This window comes from Uloborus diversus, chromosome 7, assembly GCF_026930045.1.
Source record: "Uloborus diversus isolate 005 chromosome 7, Udiv.v.3.1, whole genome shotgun sequence".
In the NCBI taxonomy this organism is placed as follows: domain Eukaryota; kingdom Metazoa; phylum Arthropoda; class Arachnida; order Araneae; family Uloboridae; genus Uloborus; species Uloborus diversus.
Window position 1 is genome coordinate 102,508,006 of NC_072737.1, and position 19,368 is coordinate 102,527,373.

Consider the following 19,368-nt stretch of genomic DNA (forward strand, 5'->3'; position numbering starts at 1 on the left):
TTTAATGTCCTAGAAGTACGGGGAGTGAAACAACAAAGTTTCACCATTGTTATTCTTTAAAAATTGTACGTACATATCCATCTATGTTTGCAGTTCATATTATTCGCATTAGTTTCCCTTATCAAGATTGATCATTTCCATTTGTGTGTCGATGGTTTTTTTATCTGAATACATAAATTACAATGTAAGAGCGCTATTCCAGTTCTTACTTGGCGGCTTTTAATGAGGCACGCATTTTGTAACAACCCTACTGCAAGTGATTCCAGTACTAAGTTTTAGAACAGTTTTTGCATGAAAATTTTTCCTTTGTTGGCAATAAAAGTTGATCTGCTTTTTTTTGTGGAAAATTGTTTTAAATCCATTAATACATGTTAATTATCCTTGAGTTTTTGTGCAACTTAGCAAAAAAAGGAAAAAATATATTTTTTTGCTCTTTTGATAAAAATAATAAATTTGAAAATGGTGTTCATTTCATAAAATAAGTACCTTTTTGCATGTAAGAAAGGTCTTGTATATATAGAAACGCTTCTGGTGATAAACTGAAAATGTATTTTTAAATTATCAATTTGTAATACAGTCGAACCCCTCTATAGCGAACCCGGGATATAGCGATCTCTCGGTTGTAGCGAACCTTTTAATTGGTCCGAACTGAAGCCCTATGTCATTAATACAATTCCATATGCTTATAACGATCCAGAAACACGAAAAAATCGGCTATAACGTTCCTAAAAGGTCTGAATTTTTAAGTTCTTCTTTGCACATGCCCCAATGAAATTCTTTAGCATTTGTTCTTTCAGCAAACTCCATCTTCTACAATGCTCACCCCTTTTTCTAGGAAATCCCCAGTCCAAACCACATTCATCCTTTATTGTTCCTTGCAAGAGCAGCTGCTTCTTCAGGGGTGGGGGTGGGGGGAGGCTAGCCGATTTTCAAGCTCCCTCAATTTTCTCAACTGGTTTTAGTCAGAAGACAAGCTTATTGGTCACACGTGCGTTTGCTCTGATTTTTAATTTCCTTTCCACTGCAGATAATCGTGTGAACTAGGTAGAAATCATCATGGCCAGTGGAAATAAATGCAAAGCATTTTCTGTTAAAGAAAAAGTGCAATTAATTCGCAAATTAGAAAGTGGCGAAACCCAATCCTCACTTTGCAAAACATTTTCGCTCTCAAAATCTACTGTAGCCACTATTTGGAAGAACCGTGATGCAATTGTTTCTGCCGATGAAAGAAACATAAACGGCTGTAAAAAAATGCGAAAAGCAGAAAAAGGCAAAATGTAGACGAAGCGTTCTTTAAGTGGTTCACTCTGCAGAGGAACAGAAATGTGCCGATAACGGGAGCCATTCTGCAGGCAAAGGCAAATGAATTTGCCGAACATTTTAATGAAAAAGGTTTTGTCTGTTCTAACGGGTGGTTGGATAGATTCAAGAAACGGCACAACATAACAAGTGGAAATGTTGTGGGTGAAGCTGCAAGTGTGTGCTCTTCTGATGTGAAGGATTGGATGCAAAATGTGTGGCCGGACATCATTAACGCTGGCGAAGCGAGCTTATTTTACAAGCTGACTCCAAATCAAACATTGAAGTTAAAAGGTGAAAAATGTGTCGGCGGAAAACACTCCAACATAAGGATAACCATTCTTGTTTGTGCTAACATGACTGACTCTGAACAACGAAAGTTGTTGGTTATTGGAAAATCGAATAAGCCCAGGTGCTTTAAGAACGTGAAGAAACTCCCTGTAGTTTATAAATCAAAATTTTGGATGACTGCTGACTTGTTCCAAGAGTATCTCCAACTATGGGATAAGGAGCTGTCCCAAGGGAAAAGAAAAATTGTTGTGATTGTTCAGCACACGTTGAACCAAGGAACTTACAATGGATTAAAGTAGTTTTTCTCCCTCCCAACACTACTTCAGTAATGCAACCGATGGACCAGGGAGTAATTCGTAGCCTTAAATGTCATTACAGAAAACAGCTAATCTTGCGCATTTTAGAATGTTACGATAACAACAAGGACTGTGACATTTCCCTCCTTGATGCCTTGGTTGAAAAATCTTGGAGGATGGTATCTGACTCAACTATCAAAAACTGGTTTCATCATGCTGGACTTAGAAAAACGCAACAGATGAAGATAAAGACGATGACGATGACAACCTTCCCATTTTCAAGTGGCTGGAAAAACACGGAGTGCACGTATTTCCTCAAAGTGAAATTGAACATTTCGAATCTTGTGATCACGATGTTTCTACATCTGGCGAAGTTAGTGACAGCGATATCGTATCAGAAGTAAGTAAAAAGATGAACTTGACTTTAGATATGGTTGACGATTCTTCGGACAATGATGAAGGAACGGAAGATGCAAATCCAGGACCGTCCATTGCCGCTGCAAAAGCAGCTGTAAATATTTTGAACAATTTTTTTGCGACTGGAAACATTGACAAACATATTGTGGATCCTTTTGCAGTAGTTGAGAAAAAAATTAATGATATGTATATAAAATCTAAAAGTTTTCAACCGAAAATAACGTCTTTCTTCCATGCTACTGATAAATAAAAAAAAGGTAAAATTTTAATTTGCTTATTATTGAGTAAAATATACATAGTTACTAGTTATTTCTAAAACTTCATTTTATTACCCTAACTACTAATGAAGTCATTGTGCAAGTATGATATTTATTATTGTAAAATATTACCGAATTTTGACTATTTTTTTGGAAAATCGGACGTAGCGAACCCCCGGTTATAGCGATCTCTCAAGTCGGTCCGTTGAGGGTTCGTTATAGCGGGGTTTGACTGTAGTTAAAATTTGAAGATAGTTTGAATGTTAAAAAGAAAGTGTTAATAGTTTTTGCATTGTTATTAAAATGGTAATAGTAATGCATCTATTACTTTCTATTTAAGTTTATTGTGCAGGTTTTAAATTCCTTTGTTTACTTGCATTTTTTTAAAAATATCTCATATGCTTATTAAACATTTATTTATGAACAGTTGTGAACATATATTTCAAACTGTATTTCTCACTTGACATAGTTTTTAATTAAAATGCAGTGCAAATTTTCATTTTCAAATTTTAATTAATAAACACACTTGAAAACACTTCTTTCGAAGATCCTGCTGGGACGGAACAATAACAAATTGCTTGTGAGGAGTTTTTTTTTATATGTATATACGCATCCAGGAACGAAGCAATACTTGTAATTGATTCTACTAGCCATGACAAGGAAAATCAAATTAAAAACAATCGCAGAATGCATTAAACCCTACAGACAGCAAAGGATTTTCACTAACCTTTTATGCGCGCTGCTGTTAGAAGGCTCTTGTTTTCCCGCGCCTTCTTCCAAACAGTGGCGTAGCTAGACCCGACTTTCGGGGGGGGGGGGGGGGGTTACTTCTTATATATATATATATATATAATCGCTTGGAATTTTTCCCTTTTCTTTTTTTTTCTTTCTCTTTTCTTTTTCTCTTTTTTTTTTGAGACTAACTTTTCGGGGGGGGGGGGGGGGTTTAGTCCCCAAAACCCCCACCCTTAGCTACGCCCCTGCCTCCAAAGATCGCCAAGCACTTCTTTGTCCTAGCCAACCCCGCCGCCTCGCAGCGCGGCAGTGACGTCAGTCAAAGGACTTACAAGCAAATGACGTCACTCGCGCGTGAACTTTTAAAAATTATTTTTAAAAAAAGTATTAGTCGTATCGTAAAAATTTTTTCACAGATGATGTTCATGTATGTTACTCTATCATATGAAAATAAAATTAGAAAATCGAATACTTCCCTATTACAAAGAATCAAACAAAAATCTGCAGGTAAGAGTGAATTACATGCAGGGCTGGATTTGCCAATAAGATAAACAAGCTATAACTTAGGGCCCCTGCTTTGAAGTGGGCCCCTAACTCCCAAAAAATTGTGATTCGTTCCATGGGCGGATTTATGGGGGGGCAGAGGGGGGCAATGCCCCCCCAGTTTTGGGAGGACTTTACATAGTAACAACACATCTTCCAAATATTTAAAAAAAAAATATCATTATTTTTTCTTTTTTGAATAGTTTAGAAGGGCATGGGTGGATTTAGAGGGGGGCATAGGGGCAATGTCCCCCAGTTTTGGGAGGACTTTATATAGTAACAACACGTCTTCCAAAATCTTAAAACAAAAAAATCATGACTTTTTCTTTTTTGAATAGTTCAATGAAAATGAAGAGAAAAGCGAATGTCCTTTTCTGATGAGAGAAAAGACAAGGGGGAGGGGGACGAACATTAAATAAAAATAGTATAGCTGTCACTGGGGTGTTGAAAATGTGTCAAAATTCACTATTTTGGACTGAAAAACCTTTTGGGCAAGTATACGAATGAAAATATAGGCTACACGAGCTATACATTAAGCTGCAACACTTATAATAATTGACAATTATTTCAACAAATTAGAACCTAAAGCAAAGGGAGGAAAACTCCCCCCCCCCCATTAGCGCTAACAGAACGATCTTCTCGTTATGATTTGTGTCCACATTTCAAATATATTTATGCATAATATTTATGTTCTTAGTAGATTAATTAGCCTTTTGAGAAATTCTAAAAAACAAAAAACATAGTTTTTTTCCTTCTCTCTATCTTTTTAAGAGAGAGAGAGGGAAAATAAATACTTCCGCAAACTGAATAAATTTCAGTTATCTGAGTATTCTGATTAAATGAATCTTTTCACTTAGAAGGAGAGTACAATTTTACTTACTTTATAAATACTGTTTAAAAAGTAATGTAAGTCATAATCATCTAAGTCTAATTGTGTCAGACCTTGTCATTATTGAAATCTAAATAATTGAGTCATCAAAAGTTTTGGAAAAATTTGCTGAAATTTTATAAAAATCTATAAAAAGCTAACAAAGATCGGTAAAATCGTAAAAAACCTTTAACCGTAAAACTGACGAATTTTCGTAAAAATTACAAACAAATCAAGCAAAAATTTGCAGGTAAGAGTGAATTACAAACAGGGCCGAATTTTTCTATAAGGTAAACAAGCTATTGCTTAGGGCCCCTGCTTTGAAGTGGGTCCCTAACTCCCCCCAAAAAAATTCATAATTCGTTCCTTAAAAACTGGAAATGGCTTGAAAAAACTAATTTCATTTTTAAGTGCTTGAAAACCTTGAACATTTGGAAAAGTGTGGCTACAAACCTTAAATTTTAAAATTTAGAACAAATGGTAGAGGGGGAGGAATGCCAAAATATGTCAAATTCAGCTCCTTGCCACATCCTGTGTCAAAAATGTAAAAATCATGGTTCTCACGTTTGTAACATATTATTTGAAATAAATTTTTGTGACTCACATGTTTCATATCTTGCTATTAATTCAATCCCAAATGCAAAATTCTGGAAATTCTTTTGGTGTTGCTTGCTTTTATCTTACTTCTGCATATTGTCAATCTGTTTAGCCCAAAGATAAAATTACACTCTACTTCTATTCCTCTTTGTTTTCTGTCCCACTTGTAACTGAATAGAAGTTGTTGTAATGAGAAATCTATAGTTTTTTTTCTTTTAAATTTAAAATAGCTATTTCTCACAAAGTTAGAACAGGACTGTAAAACTTTACACTCAAGTATTAAAATATCAGAGACTGAAAAGCACAAATGAAGTGCGTTAAATAATTTTATTTATTCTAGAGTCCTTGAAAATAATTAGATAAGTCTTTGAAAATCCTAAGCAAAGTGGGCTCCAATTACTTCTACTGCATATTGTTAATCTGTTTAGCCAGGAAAAAAAAGTACACTACCTCTATTCCTTTTCGTTTTCTGCACTACTTATAATTAAAAAAAAGTTGCTGCAATGAGAAATCTATAGTTTATTTTTTCTTTCAAACTTAAAATGGCTCTTTCTTACAAAATTTGAACAATACTGTATAACTGTATAATCTGGTTATCAATTTCTATGTCTGTACAATTAACCTTTATAAGGCTTCAAAATGCAGAATTTTATATCCATTTTACAAAATTCCTCCGGGGGAGAAACCCTCGGCCCCTTAAAATTGGAGCCCTGCGTCACTCTCTTGATAACAGCTCCCTATCTTTAGGTCAATTCAAAAAGGACAGCATGAAAACATGCATTAATGAAAACGACACACAAAAAAGTAAAGCATGGACTTATGCATCACAGGAAACAGACAAAAACATGAGAGTGGGGGGGGGGCAATAAAAATGTTGCTAAAAAAAAATCCTGCCCCCCCAGGAACTCAGTCCTAAATCCGCCTATGATTCGTTCCTTAAAAAAATGGAAAGTGCTTGAAAAACTAATTTCATTTTCAAGTACTTGAAAACCTTGAATATTTTGAAACGTGTGGCTACAAGCCTTAAATTTTAAAATTTCTAACAAATTGTAGGGGGAGGAATGCCAAAATGTGTCAAATTCAGCTCCTTGCTACATCCTGCATCAAAAATGTAAAAATCATGGTTCTCGCGTTTGTAACATATTACTTGGAATACATTTTTGTGACTCACATGCTTCATATCTTGCTATTTATTTAATCCCGAATGCAGAATTTTGGAAATTCTTTTGTATTGATTGCTTTTATCTTACTTTTACTGCATATTGTTAATCTGTTTAGCCCGGGAAAAAAATGATACATTACCCCTATTCCTTTTCGTTTTCTTTTCTACTTATAATTAAAAAAAAGTTGTGATGAGAAATTAAAAAAAAATAGAGAAATTATTTCTTTTAAATTTAAAATAGCCTAATACAAAGAACAATACTCTACAACTGTATAATCTACTACTCAATTTCAGAGACTGGAAAGTGCAAATTATTGATAGGTTCTAAAATCCCTGAAAAGAATTGGCACAGTATAGCCTACCAGGGCTCTTGAGCCAGAAACCCAATCTAACCAACCAAACCTTGAAAATAATTAGACAAGTCTTTGAAACTCCTAAGCAAAGTGTGCTTCAATTTTATTTCTTATCAAGGGTATAAATTAAGAATTGTTCAAATGGGTAGTATGTTACTCTCTTGATAACTATTCTCTAAATCTCATTTCTTTTAAAGTATTAACTTGCATCACAAAGCACTTTTAAAGCATAAAACTTAAATTAAAAAAAATATTTGCCTATTATTTCCATTTAACCCTTATAAGACATCAAAATGCAGAATTTTATATCCATTTTATATAATTTTCTCCATGGGAGTAACCTTGGGCCCCCTAAAATTAGAGATATTCTATATCCTAGTGGTGCGACATCGATGTCGATGTTTTGGAAACATTGATGTTTTTGTTAAAACATCGATGTTTTACTTTTGATGTTTTCGGAGCATCGATGTTTTGGTTTTGATGTTTTTTCGATGTTGATGTTTTTGTATTATAATTAAAAATTATAGTAAAATTTGCTCCAGTTTTCTCGCTAGGTAATTAAGTTTACGTATGGAATTGCTCCAAAAATTTCATTTATTTGCGCACATTTAAAAATATTGATTTTTCTGTGTAAAGGATGATTTTTGGGAAGATCACTACAAGATGGTAAGAGATAACTGGAGGGTGAGGAAGAGGTCAAAGCTATTGGAAGAACTCGACACTGGTAGTCTGTTGCCAGAACTTGCAGTCGATTCTAAGACTCCAATTCTTAAACTAAAGGAGAATCCTATATATTACTACGGTGAATATTATAACTGTACAAATTCAGAATTGTTAAAAGTTGTGTCGAAGTATTTGATAGTGATGGCGACTTTTGTTTTTTCTCTGCCTGGTGGTACTGTTTCTTATTATGGTTTCGGTCCAGCTTTTTTTTTCAAGTAGTCATTTTCGCTACTCAAATGCAATGAACCTTGAAACAGATGACAAAGTATTGCCGCAGATTTTGATGAGAGGAGGGGGTCATGAACTCCATGATTCCCCCCTCCTTCTTGTATACACTTCTTACGGTTTCGATCAAGTTTTTTATTTTTTAGAGCAAACATTCAAATACTGTTGCAGGTTGGGGGGAGGGGGGTTATGACCCCCTCACTTGTATTCGCCACTGCGTCTACCCTCAACAAGCCGTCCCTCAATTACTCACAATTTGTGCTTAATTATTGTGCACTAACAGTTCAAAACATATTTCTTGTTCTTATTAATAATTGTCAGAATTAATTTTGTACTTTTAATATAATGTGCACAACTCTTTCTCATCATACAACTGACTGTAAGTGCTATGATATGTTTTTTCACAGATTTAACTAGTTTGTATTACTTGTTGCATATCTTATTATCATTTTTTGTCTTATTATAGTACCAAGATGTTGCGAAATTATTCCTATTAAATTGTATTTGTGATTTGCAGTTCAGTAGTTTCAATATATTCGTGGGGTTCGTATTCTTTTGTATTGCTTAAATTAGACGCAATGCCAAAAGAATTCCCTGATCCATTAAGAAACATTTGTTAGAGATTATCATCTATGTAATTTTGTAGTGTCGTATACTGAAAAATGTATGTTAAATATTGACAAAAAGATCGATGTTTTAAAACATCGATGTTTTTTGGTCGATGTATCAGTACCATCGATGTTTTAATTTCCAACATTGATGTTGTGAAACATCGATGTTTCGCCATCGATGTCGCATCACTACTATATCCCACTTAAAAGGGAGCCCTGCGTCACTCTCTTAATACCAGCTCTTTTAAGGTCAATTCAAAAAGGACAGCATGATTACGCACAGTAATGAAAATGACACATAAAAAAAAGTAAAGAATGGCCTTATGCATCACAGAAAACAGACAGAAACGTAGGAGGGGGGGGGGGCAATTAAAAATGTTGCTCCAAAAAAAAAGTTCTGCCCCCCCCAAGAACTCAGTCCTAAATCCGCCTATGATACTAAACCCAATATAATCTCACCCAAAAGCTATACAATTAGCTTTTTTTTACTAACAACATTGTCATAATGGTTATAACATGGATGCAAGGCTATTAAATAAACCCATGCCTCATTTAAGTTTTTAAAAATTAATTTATGTTTTAAATATAAATATTATATGATTAACACAAAATCATAGCTGCATAACATGTAAGTTTCATGAAAGAATTCAGGAACTATTTCTGTGTGGATTTCAGAGCAGTTGCTGATTTTTTCTTAAAGTCATGACACAGATAAGATAATATTGATGCTGCAAAATTTCTTCGAGCGACCTCCCTTCCGTTCCGTAAAATTTCGGCTGTTCAGAGGGTTTTCTGCTTTAAAGAGTTTTTGTTATAATTGCAATACAATTTCTGTAATAAATGAAGTTTGAGACTTTTCTAAAAGGGGAATAGTATTTTATTTGATTATTGTTTACATTTTGAAGAAAGCATACAATTTGTGACTATAGTTTTTATTCTTATTCAGCAATTGTTTCCAAATATGTTTTTTAGTTCAAACTGTAAATCACTAGCCAGTGTATTTGTCATTGCTTCCAAATTTTCAATGACTTTATCTATTATCTCCTAAGTTACTTCAGTTGAAAGTTTAGCTTGCTAACGATTACAAAACTTATTAGTGTAATGATATTCAAAGCCCGTACTAGTGCCTAGAAGGCACAAAAATTTATTTGTTCTAAAAGCATAAATAATGCACACAACAAACTGATTAGTTAATTTAAATCAAACTTAAATTGATATTAGAATTGATTAGAAAACACCTTTTTTTGCAGACTCCTTAATTTGAAGACGTTTCTCTTTTTCAGCACTGTAGTAATCAAGACACTTCAATGCTGTTTTGTGCTCAACAGAATTCAAAATCATATTCCATTAATACTCTCTCCAATTTTTTGTGCTCATATTGGTCAAAGGGCCAAAACGTTCTTCAAGATTCATAAAAAATTAAAAATTATCTTCAACAATGATGTTTGCAACCCAGATCAATCACACAGTCTCATTGACAAATTTAAAAAATAAGTACGAGTGCCATTTTTGCTCCAAAATTTTTGGAATTCATTTACAGCCAATAAGACTTTCCTCCTTGAACTGACGACAGACTGTAGATCAGAAACAGGAAGTGAATAGATTTTCCCGAAAAATGTAATGGACGCACCCACTTGACGGCCATTCAGAAGGTTTGGGTGGCTGTTGCTAGGGTCTATGGGCTAACAAAATCTGTGCCGCAAAAAATGGGCCGTTGAGAGGGGTGGCCGCTTGAAGAGGTTTTGCTGTACTGCAATCCGTTTCCATTACTATCATGGTTTTTCCAAAAAACTACCTAATGTTTTCTTTCATTTAGATTTTTTTATAAGAAGAAAAAGAAATCTATTATTTTGCAAATAGCTTCCTGGATCGAAATGACTCTTTTCGGTACACCTAAATATATATATATATTTTTTTTTATTTTAACTATTGGTTCTATCAAAGAAATATTAAGGATGAATCGCAATAAACTATTAAAAATGCTATAAAGAAGTAAATAAAAAATAATAAATAAAATAGTTAAATTATATTTTCCTTTAGGGGGAGGGGGGCCTGGGACCCCTGCCACCCCCCCCCCCACCCCAATCTACTGCTGCAAATATCTGTACCTCAGAGCCAGACTAACGTAAACTTAAAAATGGCAATTTCCTTTTTATTACAGCTTTACATGTAGAGTCTTATTCCCCATCGAGTCATCACAACGTAATTCTATGAAAGAAATTCTTTTATCCAGCCAAACCCCATTAACACAAACTCGCATAACGCGAAATTTCATTTAACACGAAATAATTGCCATTCCCCGTCAAATAAATCTACAAACTAATGTTAAATCAATCTTCTAATACAAAGATAATTTTGACGAAATCTCACATAAAACAGGAAAATTTCGAGGTCTTGAAAAAAAAAGTTAAAAAAATCCCCTTTCTTTTACATGACTTTCGGAGGTTGAAAGGTCAGCACTTGAACGTACAGTCAGTTTCTGCACATCAAACCATCCCCTAGTAGAAGCCCCAGAGGGGAAAGGACACAGCCCCAGCGAAAGAAGAATAACGTCGAACATTCTGTTGCATTTAATTTGTTTAGCATGGCGCATGCACGAAGCATTCATTTTGTTTCTAGGAAATCAGTGCTTAAGGATAACACATAGAAGGACTTGCTTTGAAAACACTTTTGAAGCTCTCTTCTGTGCGTTTATTTTTAGAATTCTTAAAACCATGAATTGCAAACAGCAGTCCTTATCCTTAGAAACAAAGCAAAAGATTCTAAATGAAGTTGATGATAAATTGCTAAAAAGGAGCGAGATTGCTGCCAAGTATGTTATACCTGCCAGCACTTTATCTACAATTCTAAAGAATAGGAATAAGATTGAACCGCTTATGCTGTGAACCAATTTGAACCAGCAAGGAAGTGAATGCAAACCGGAAAAAAATGAAGAAATGGAAGTTACCCTCTTATGGTGGATCAGAGATGAAAGGAGTCAAAACATCGTTCTAACAGGGGCTATTTTACAAGCGAAAGCGAAGTTCTTTGGAGACGCTCTTGGTGTTAGTGAATTTGTCTGCTCCAAGGGTTAGCTCTCTAGATTCAAAGAGCGCCATGGAATTGTATGCAAAAAAATATATGGAGAAGAAGCAGCATTTGATCCAAACGCAGCAAATTCGTTTTCGCTGAAAAACGACCAGCGCTTAAAGAAGAGTTTTCACCCCGGAACATTTTCAATGCAGACGAAACGGGTCTTTTTTAAGGCACATCCTTCATTTTCTCTTGCATTAAAGTGAAAAAATGTTCCGGAGAGAAATATAGTACAGAGAGAAAACAGTTATGGTGGGTTGCAACATGGATGGCAGCGAGAAAATTCCTCTCCTTGTTATAGGTTGTTATTCTAAAAGATTACTTTAAACAAGTAAATTCGTCATGATTTCCTTTAAGTAACTTGGCCTGCACGTGTATGTTTATAAATGATGTTGTTCATTTGCTCGAACTATCTTAGCAGCTGCTACAAAATAATCAACAGGTAGTAAGGACCAGACCTTTCTAGACCATTTCTCACTTCTGTACAAAATATTTTCTGAAAGTTACAATGTTCTATAGACCATTCAAGTATATAAGTTATCCTCACATACCCCAAAGCAGAATACTACTAAATCTGCGACGTACGTCGCAGAACAGATGCCTGAGCTGCAGAACATTTCTGTTCAAGAGAAAGGAAAACTCAGACATTTTCTGTGGAATTTCTGCATAAACTTCAGATTTTCTACAAACATCTTCCAACTAAAGATATAATTCTGCATATTTTTTTTAATTAGAAGAAAATCTTAAATTCTCACAAGTTACACTTATTCGACGGAAAGCTCACTGCGTCATTTGCAGAAACTTTAAATTTCCTTTGAACTTACAGAAATCTGCAAAATTTGTACAATATTAAGAGAGACAATTTGCAGAAATTCTACAGATTTTTGCAGGAAATCATTTTTGACTCCCTGCACCTGCTTGATGCCCTTAATTGTCATACGTTGTTAGATTTTTCGGGATTTTACCAGAATTTTAGCTTTTTATGTTTGTTTTGTAAGGTATTCCTCCTTGTTTCACTTTTTCAGATCTCAGAGCAATCCTATATTTCTTATAAATCTGAAAAGATTCTGATTTTTCTTTCATTTTTGGTTCTTTTTTTCCCTATTTTTCCCCAGTCAATCTTCATCCAACACAATTTCTGCCATAAATGTTTGTTTTTGAAACATGCCATAATTGAAACACGTGTCTCGCCAAAAATTGTGTGTCTATATTGAGATTTCAATTTTCTCCTTTTCATCCTGAATATATTTGAATGATTTTATTCCTTTTGAGGTATTTTATCATATACTGCCATAACTCGACTCGTTTGATATATTTATTATTTTAGTAATTCATTTATTTATTAACATTATTTTAATTGCTCATTCATACTATGTAAAATTAACCAAAAAAAAAAAAAAGTTTGATACGACCCATACTAGGATTTTGATAAAACTTTACATAATTGCTTTTTCTATGCATTTGGAGAATCTTGCACGGTTTAGGTTTTACAGTCTGCTCAAATTTTGGGAATTTTATAATTTTCACGATCAACTAAATTTTATAACATTTCTACATGTACAATACTAGAAGTACTTGCAGAACAATTTTGGGCAAATGATTTCACATTGCAGAACATTACAAAATATTCTGCTTTAGGGCTCACATATAGAATAGCGAATATCACTAATCGAGTAATTCTCTGACGTCACCTTGAAGAAAAGTGTCAGTAATAAACACAAAAAATTTGAGAATTTAACATCAGCTTCAATTCATCAAACTTATCAAAGTCAATATAATGATGTGACTGCAATAGCTACGTTTTGTACTTCAAGACAGAGAGAATCAAAGGAAGAAAAAGAAATAAATAAAGATGCTCTCACATTTAATTTCGTATCTTATTATGCTTTTTTGGTGGGTTTTTTGGTAATATTTCAAAAGAAAAAATAGGATCGGTCAAAAATACAATTGAAGATATAATATATTATAGCATATTCACAAAAACAAAACACACAGAATAATTTCGATAAAAACATTACAGCTCGTTTGTGATGTGCCTGATTTAGTTGCAGTAAAAGTGCATTATCATACTGCTTGTATATCGACTTTTTATAACTATTTTCGCGTGTTCTTTGCAATCCCTATGTTCCACGAATTTTCAATTTTTTAATTTAGGAATTTAACATGGAAACTTACATTTTTTAAAAATGAAAGTGTAAATTTTAATAAATAGCTTAAAATTTTACGTAATGATGATTTTTTTATTTTCAAATTCAAACTTTTTCATTTTTTGTTTTCATTTTCTGCGAAATTTTCCCATACTATTGTATATATTTTCTTATACCATCAAGAAGTAGATATTTCAACAAAAATCACACGCACCGATTTTTTTAAAAAATCAGATATTTTGACGTGAGATTTTTCGATTGAAAATTATGATGCTTTTTTATAAGTAAATCAAAAGAAGAAGAAAAAATAAATATTTTAAATAAAAAAAATTGCAGTGTATTTGAGATATAAAAAGGTAACTTTTCACCAAGTTTCGTGAAAAAAAATCGTTTTTTTGTCTGAGATAAAAATAAAAAACCAAAAAGTCAGTTTTTTGAACTTTTCGCATACATTTTGAGGTTATGTAAAAAAAGTACAAATACAAAAGTTGTAGATATTACCAACAACTTTGTCATTTAGTTTTTTCCCATAGGACTCGTAGTTTTGCCGGAAATCGTGATAAACCGTTTTCCCCCCTTAAACCCCCTACTCTCCCCTTCCCAAACTCAGATCGCGGGTAAATTATTTTTATTATTATACCTATTAATTTTACTATATTTTCTTACTTTAAAAATGGGTTTCATCCTGTTCTAAATTTTTTGGTTTCAAACATTATTGGCACTGGCTTACTAATGGTATTTATATTACAGATTTGTGCTTCAAATGTCTGTCAATAAATATTAATTTCTTACATTTTATTTAAGAAAAAAAAATGTTTAAAACTATTTTTTTTTTTTTTATTTTAGCTTTTAGGTACCTTTCTACCTGCTATTATTCAAGCAAATGTAAATGAGAACATTATGTTTGACATATTGAATTACCTTTTGGATAATTGCGAGCACCTGTTTCAACCTCCAAATGGTTTGAAAGAAGAAGTTGAAAAGCTATCTAAACAGTGCAATGGGAGAGTAAGTTTAAAACAAAAAAAAAAACATGTATTGTGCATTTCTGCTATTTCTTTTTGTTCTTGACATCTCATACGCAAAATATTCACTTTAAACTTTTATGCACTTTCCATACTTGTGAAAAGCGGCTGTGAAACTGCCCTGAAGCGAATCACTAGGCCACACACAGATGTGAAAAGCTTTAAATATTTAACCAGAGATTTTTCTTACGTTAGACACTTAAAAGAGGTTCTATTTTTATTAAAATAGTAAGCTGCATTTACTTTGAAAAATAAAACAATGGCAATGGGTAATTCTTGGCCGGCCTATTTCCGTCCAGGAAGGACCAGAAACAAAGCCACTGTAAGCTTAACCAGGCCCCAGTGGAAATGAAATGCAACCTCCCCCCACCCCTCTTCATGCACAACCTTTACTGACATAGCTGCATCGCGAAGAGAATGAGAGAAGATCAAAACACCCATTAAAAATATAAAAACTACTATACGTCATACAAACACACGCACATATATATATGAAGATGCGTTATAAGGGGACCACCGAGAATTGAGGGGACCTCCTTCATAAAACTTGTAAAATTCATACTGCTTGGACTCCAAGCCAGGCCCCTTGTTTCCGCAGGATCAACGAGAGGCCATGTTAGCCTAGTTGTAAAATAAGGACAGGGCACTTGAAAGGGCCCGGATAGGAATTGGAGTAGCATAAGTTTTCTGCGGGAGGGAGCCTGGTGACCAGACTGACAAGGAGCCGCGCTCGGCGGCCTTGTGTTTCCGACTAGGCTAACATGGCCTCTCGTGGGCCCTGACCCCGGCCCACATGAAAAGTTTTATGGTACTCCACAATGCTCTAAAAACCTTTCCCCGAACCATCTGTATCCCTTTCAGGCCATGGCGCGATAATTTCGCTCCTGCATGGTCTAAGACTCTGATCACTTTTCGGCGGCTCTGAGAGGAACTGGTCCTTCGTGAATCGTTTTGCATCTTATAAATATTTTTTATATTTATGGCAATTAGAAGTTATTTTGATATGCTACATCAGATTAACTCGATTTAATTTTTATTTAAATAACTAAAAAATTAATAATTTTTGTGTTGTTTAATTCAAGTTTATTTAGTTTTCCAAATTTTGATTATTATTAGCTTATTTTCGGTTATTACTGTTTTTTAGTGTGTGTGGGGGTGGGGGTGGATATTAAATTTAAACAATTGAGCACTTAACATTTTAAAGTAGCGTTTGTATATGAAATAAAGTTGAATTATGTAATTTTATGAAGTTGAATTTGTGTACATCATTTCATTGTCACAATGCCTGCTAAAGGGTGGAATTAGTTCCCCCCCCCCCATAAAAGTTCAAAGCACTCATGGCCCTGCAATCATGGAGTATTTTTTTTTAATTAAGCTTTATAATTCTTGAAAATATACTTTGAATATGAAAATTGCAAAACTAAGCCTCATGTGATCTGCTTCTCTTTGTGATTGAGCATTTCAGACATTTTTAGGAAAACTTTCAGTACAATAGATCTGTTTGGTGTGTGACAGATTCATATCAGTTGAGAAGGGATAAAACGCTATTAAGTAGCATTACAAGACAGAAAAACACAAAAATAATTTTAAACTAAAGAAAGATGAAGCACAGCTTCATCTATCCTTCAGTGAGACTACCAGCATCCCTGGTTCAATTCAAATTGTATTATTACCAGGGTTCGTACGCTCCTTCAAAACTCCTCCAATACTCCTTCATTCAGGAAAATTTTTTGAAGGGCCCTTCAAACTCCTTCATTTTGGTTTTGACGCCTTCAAAACTCCTTCTTTTTTAGTTTATTACATACTTTTCCTCTATAACAGTAACTAAAAATACTTCGATCAACAACTTAACATCGTAACAAGAACAATTTTTATGTAGTAATTTCGTATATTTAGAAGTGATTTCGTATATATATTTTTTTCCATAAAGATGTGATTTACAACTTGATCATAGAGGTCGTAAAAGTTGAAGGTGAAAATATTATTAGATGACTAAGACATTTTATAAGTGAAGTAAAACATGCTTAAATGGTGCTTGACTATTTTTTCAAGTTTTATGATTATTGCTTTTCCCTCCACTCAGCAGCAAAAATCAATTTGTCTAATTATTATTTAAAGATTTTAAAATACATAAGTATATGTACCATATTAAGTGATTGTGTTAAAAAAACAGCCGATTAAAAACTGCCGATATATCGCCAAGTGTCTGCCAAATTATAACACCACGTGAGTTTACATCGAAATTAACAATTATTTCCCCCCAAAAAGGGGCAAAAGACCCCCTTTGAAGCATACAAATGCAACCAAAAAGGAAGGTGCACAACTAGACCCCACTAGGAGTCGATGTACCAAATTTCAACTTTCTAGGACATTCCGTTCTTGAGTTATGCGATATACATACACACATACATACGTACATACAGACGTCACGAGAAAACTCGTTGTAATTAACTCGGGGATCGGGTGTCTGTACGTTCCTAGGCACATATCCACGTGTGGTCAGGTTGAAAAAAAAACTCGACATTCATTTGGGGGTGAGCAAAAGGGAAATTAAGGCCGATTTTTGGGTGAAATTTTTTTTGCGGATACAATACTTCCTTTTTTGTAAAAGGAAGTAAAAAGGTTTTGTTAGTGCAGGGCCCCTGCTGGCATGTGGCCTAATTGGGCCCTTTTGCTCTAAAAGGCTTAAGGCCGGCTCTGAAAATATTAACACCATGGTAACAGCAACTGGTAAGTGGAGGAAAAAATCTAAACCAAAAGCAATGTAAATTATTATGTTAATTTATGTAATGATAATGTAAATTATTATGTTATAGTAGGGGTGATTGCTTAAACAGAGATGCCACTCTCATATTTAAGTTTTCAATCTTAATCTCTAAGCACTTATCAGTAGCTCTAAATACCAGAAAAATACAGACGCAACATCTATTCAATATTCCAAGAAATAAGATCCGAAGAAAAAACAATTTTCAATTCAAATATGCCATTACAGTTCGGTGGAAAAAAAAACCTTACCCAAAGGGAAAAAAAAACTAAAACATGCATGTGATTTGTAGAAAAAATGAATAAATAAAATTCACCCTCCCATTAAAAAAAAAAAACTTAATATATGCAATACACAATATTATAAGCAAAAAATATTCCCTTCCCCCCAAAAGGAAAATAAATTTAATTAAAATACACATTTTAGTTAGAACAAATCAAAAATTCAAACACCACCCAGAATAAAATAGGATTTTATTAAAATACTCATTATGCATTTAAAGCAAAAAACAAATCCCACTCTGCCCTCTCCCTCATGGGAAAAAAATAATTTAAATCAAATACAAATGTGACAACCAGCAACAGGCTCTTGGCCCAGCTAGGCTAGTCCTAGTCAATTTATTAGTCCCCAATGAAGATCAATGGCCCTCTTAAAGCTATCCACCCCCTTGCTTGTTACCACCACTTCCGGTAAGCTGTTTCAAGTGCCCACAACCCTACAAAAGTAAGTTTTTCCTTATTTCCAGGTTAGCATGGAGCAAACAAAAGTTCCCTTTCCATACAAAAAAAAAATAATTTAATTAGATTTTCATTCATATAAGCGCCCCTATCTGACTAAGGATTGGTCAGCCCAAAATACCACCCAATTCATTAAGGACTAGCAAAAATACCCGGCGTTGCCTGGGTCAGTAATAGTTATGAAAAACAATCCTTACTTGCATTTGTTTTCTGTTTTAAGTGGAAGAATTTAAAACACACCTTTTTGACGTGATTAAAAATCAAGCTTCTTCCTTATACCGTAAAACTAAAATAGCAGTAAGTATAAAAAACAAAATAGTATTCATTTAGAAACGAACGCACAACATTTAAGCATATACAAATTTGAAGAATTTCCAAAATATGAAGTTATTCTTCACATGTTTAAAAAGATTTATCTGTTAGTACCTTTTTTTTTAAACATGGAATCTAAAACCATCTTTGTAAGGCAATAGAAGTACGAACTCTTTCAAAATTTGTAGCCGCCCCCTTATACTTGCCCTAGTTATTCTGGAAAATTTCAATCATTGTGGGCTCTTGGTGCGATTTTTCCAAATTTGCGGGAATCGTTTTGGGAAACCTTCGATAATGTTCCCCTTCCTTACTTCGAAAAACGATATGTTACTAATTTTCGTTGCAGAGATTTTGTCGCCAGATGCTGAGATACTCTTGATCACCATAAAATGGCGCTAAACAGTTTCATCCGAAATGTTTCCAAAATATGTAGTAAAATTTGCGATTGTTTGAAATTGTGAAAAACGAAAAATTAATGTAAGTTTTTGTGCTGTTTATGGATTTGCCTAATTTAGTTGGTGGATTATTTTATGTATCAAAAAAAGTTTCTTAAAGATTATTTGATTGGCAATATTTTGTGTACATGGTGAAAGCTGAGAAACATTACTACATACTCTTTGGCTTCAAAAACAGTGACTGTTGAAACAGCTGCCAAATGCATCAGCTACTGAAATCTTTCTGCAAAAAACTTTGGCGAGATTTCTGCTGGTTGATTGAATAATGAGTGTCCAATCAGTGCAAACAGTAATAAAAAACCATTAATTACATTAAAGTTCCGTTTAAATGGAAAATCATCAGCCAAATCCATTTATTATTAGCCAGTCTTTCGGAAAAACATTACTTTAAGATTTGACTTGAGAAAAGCCTCGACCAGTCAGACGAAACGCAAAAATATTCAACACTACAACAATTCTAAATATGAACTGGGAGTTGA

At 33.8% G+C, this 19,368-nt stretch overlaps 1 protein-coding gene across 3 annotated transcripts in view; it reads left to right on the plus strand.

The window, feature by feature from the left end:
• The window catches only part of LOC129225827 (DEP domain-containing protein 1A-like), a 94,718-nt gene that overhangs the window by 66,368 nt on the left and 8,982 nt on the right, over positions 1 to 19,368 (plus strand). For all 3 annotated transcript variants that reach the window (XM_054860341.1, XM_054860342.1, XM_054860343.1), the window contains exon 10: positions 14,443 to 14,604. In XM_054860341.1, the coding sequence (XP_054716316.1) occupies positions 14,443 to 14,604 (162 nt within the window). The remainder of the gene's footprint in view (positions 1 to 14,442; positions 14,605 to 19,368) is intronic.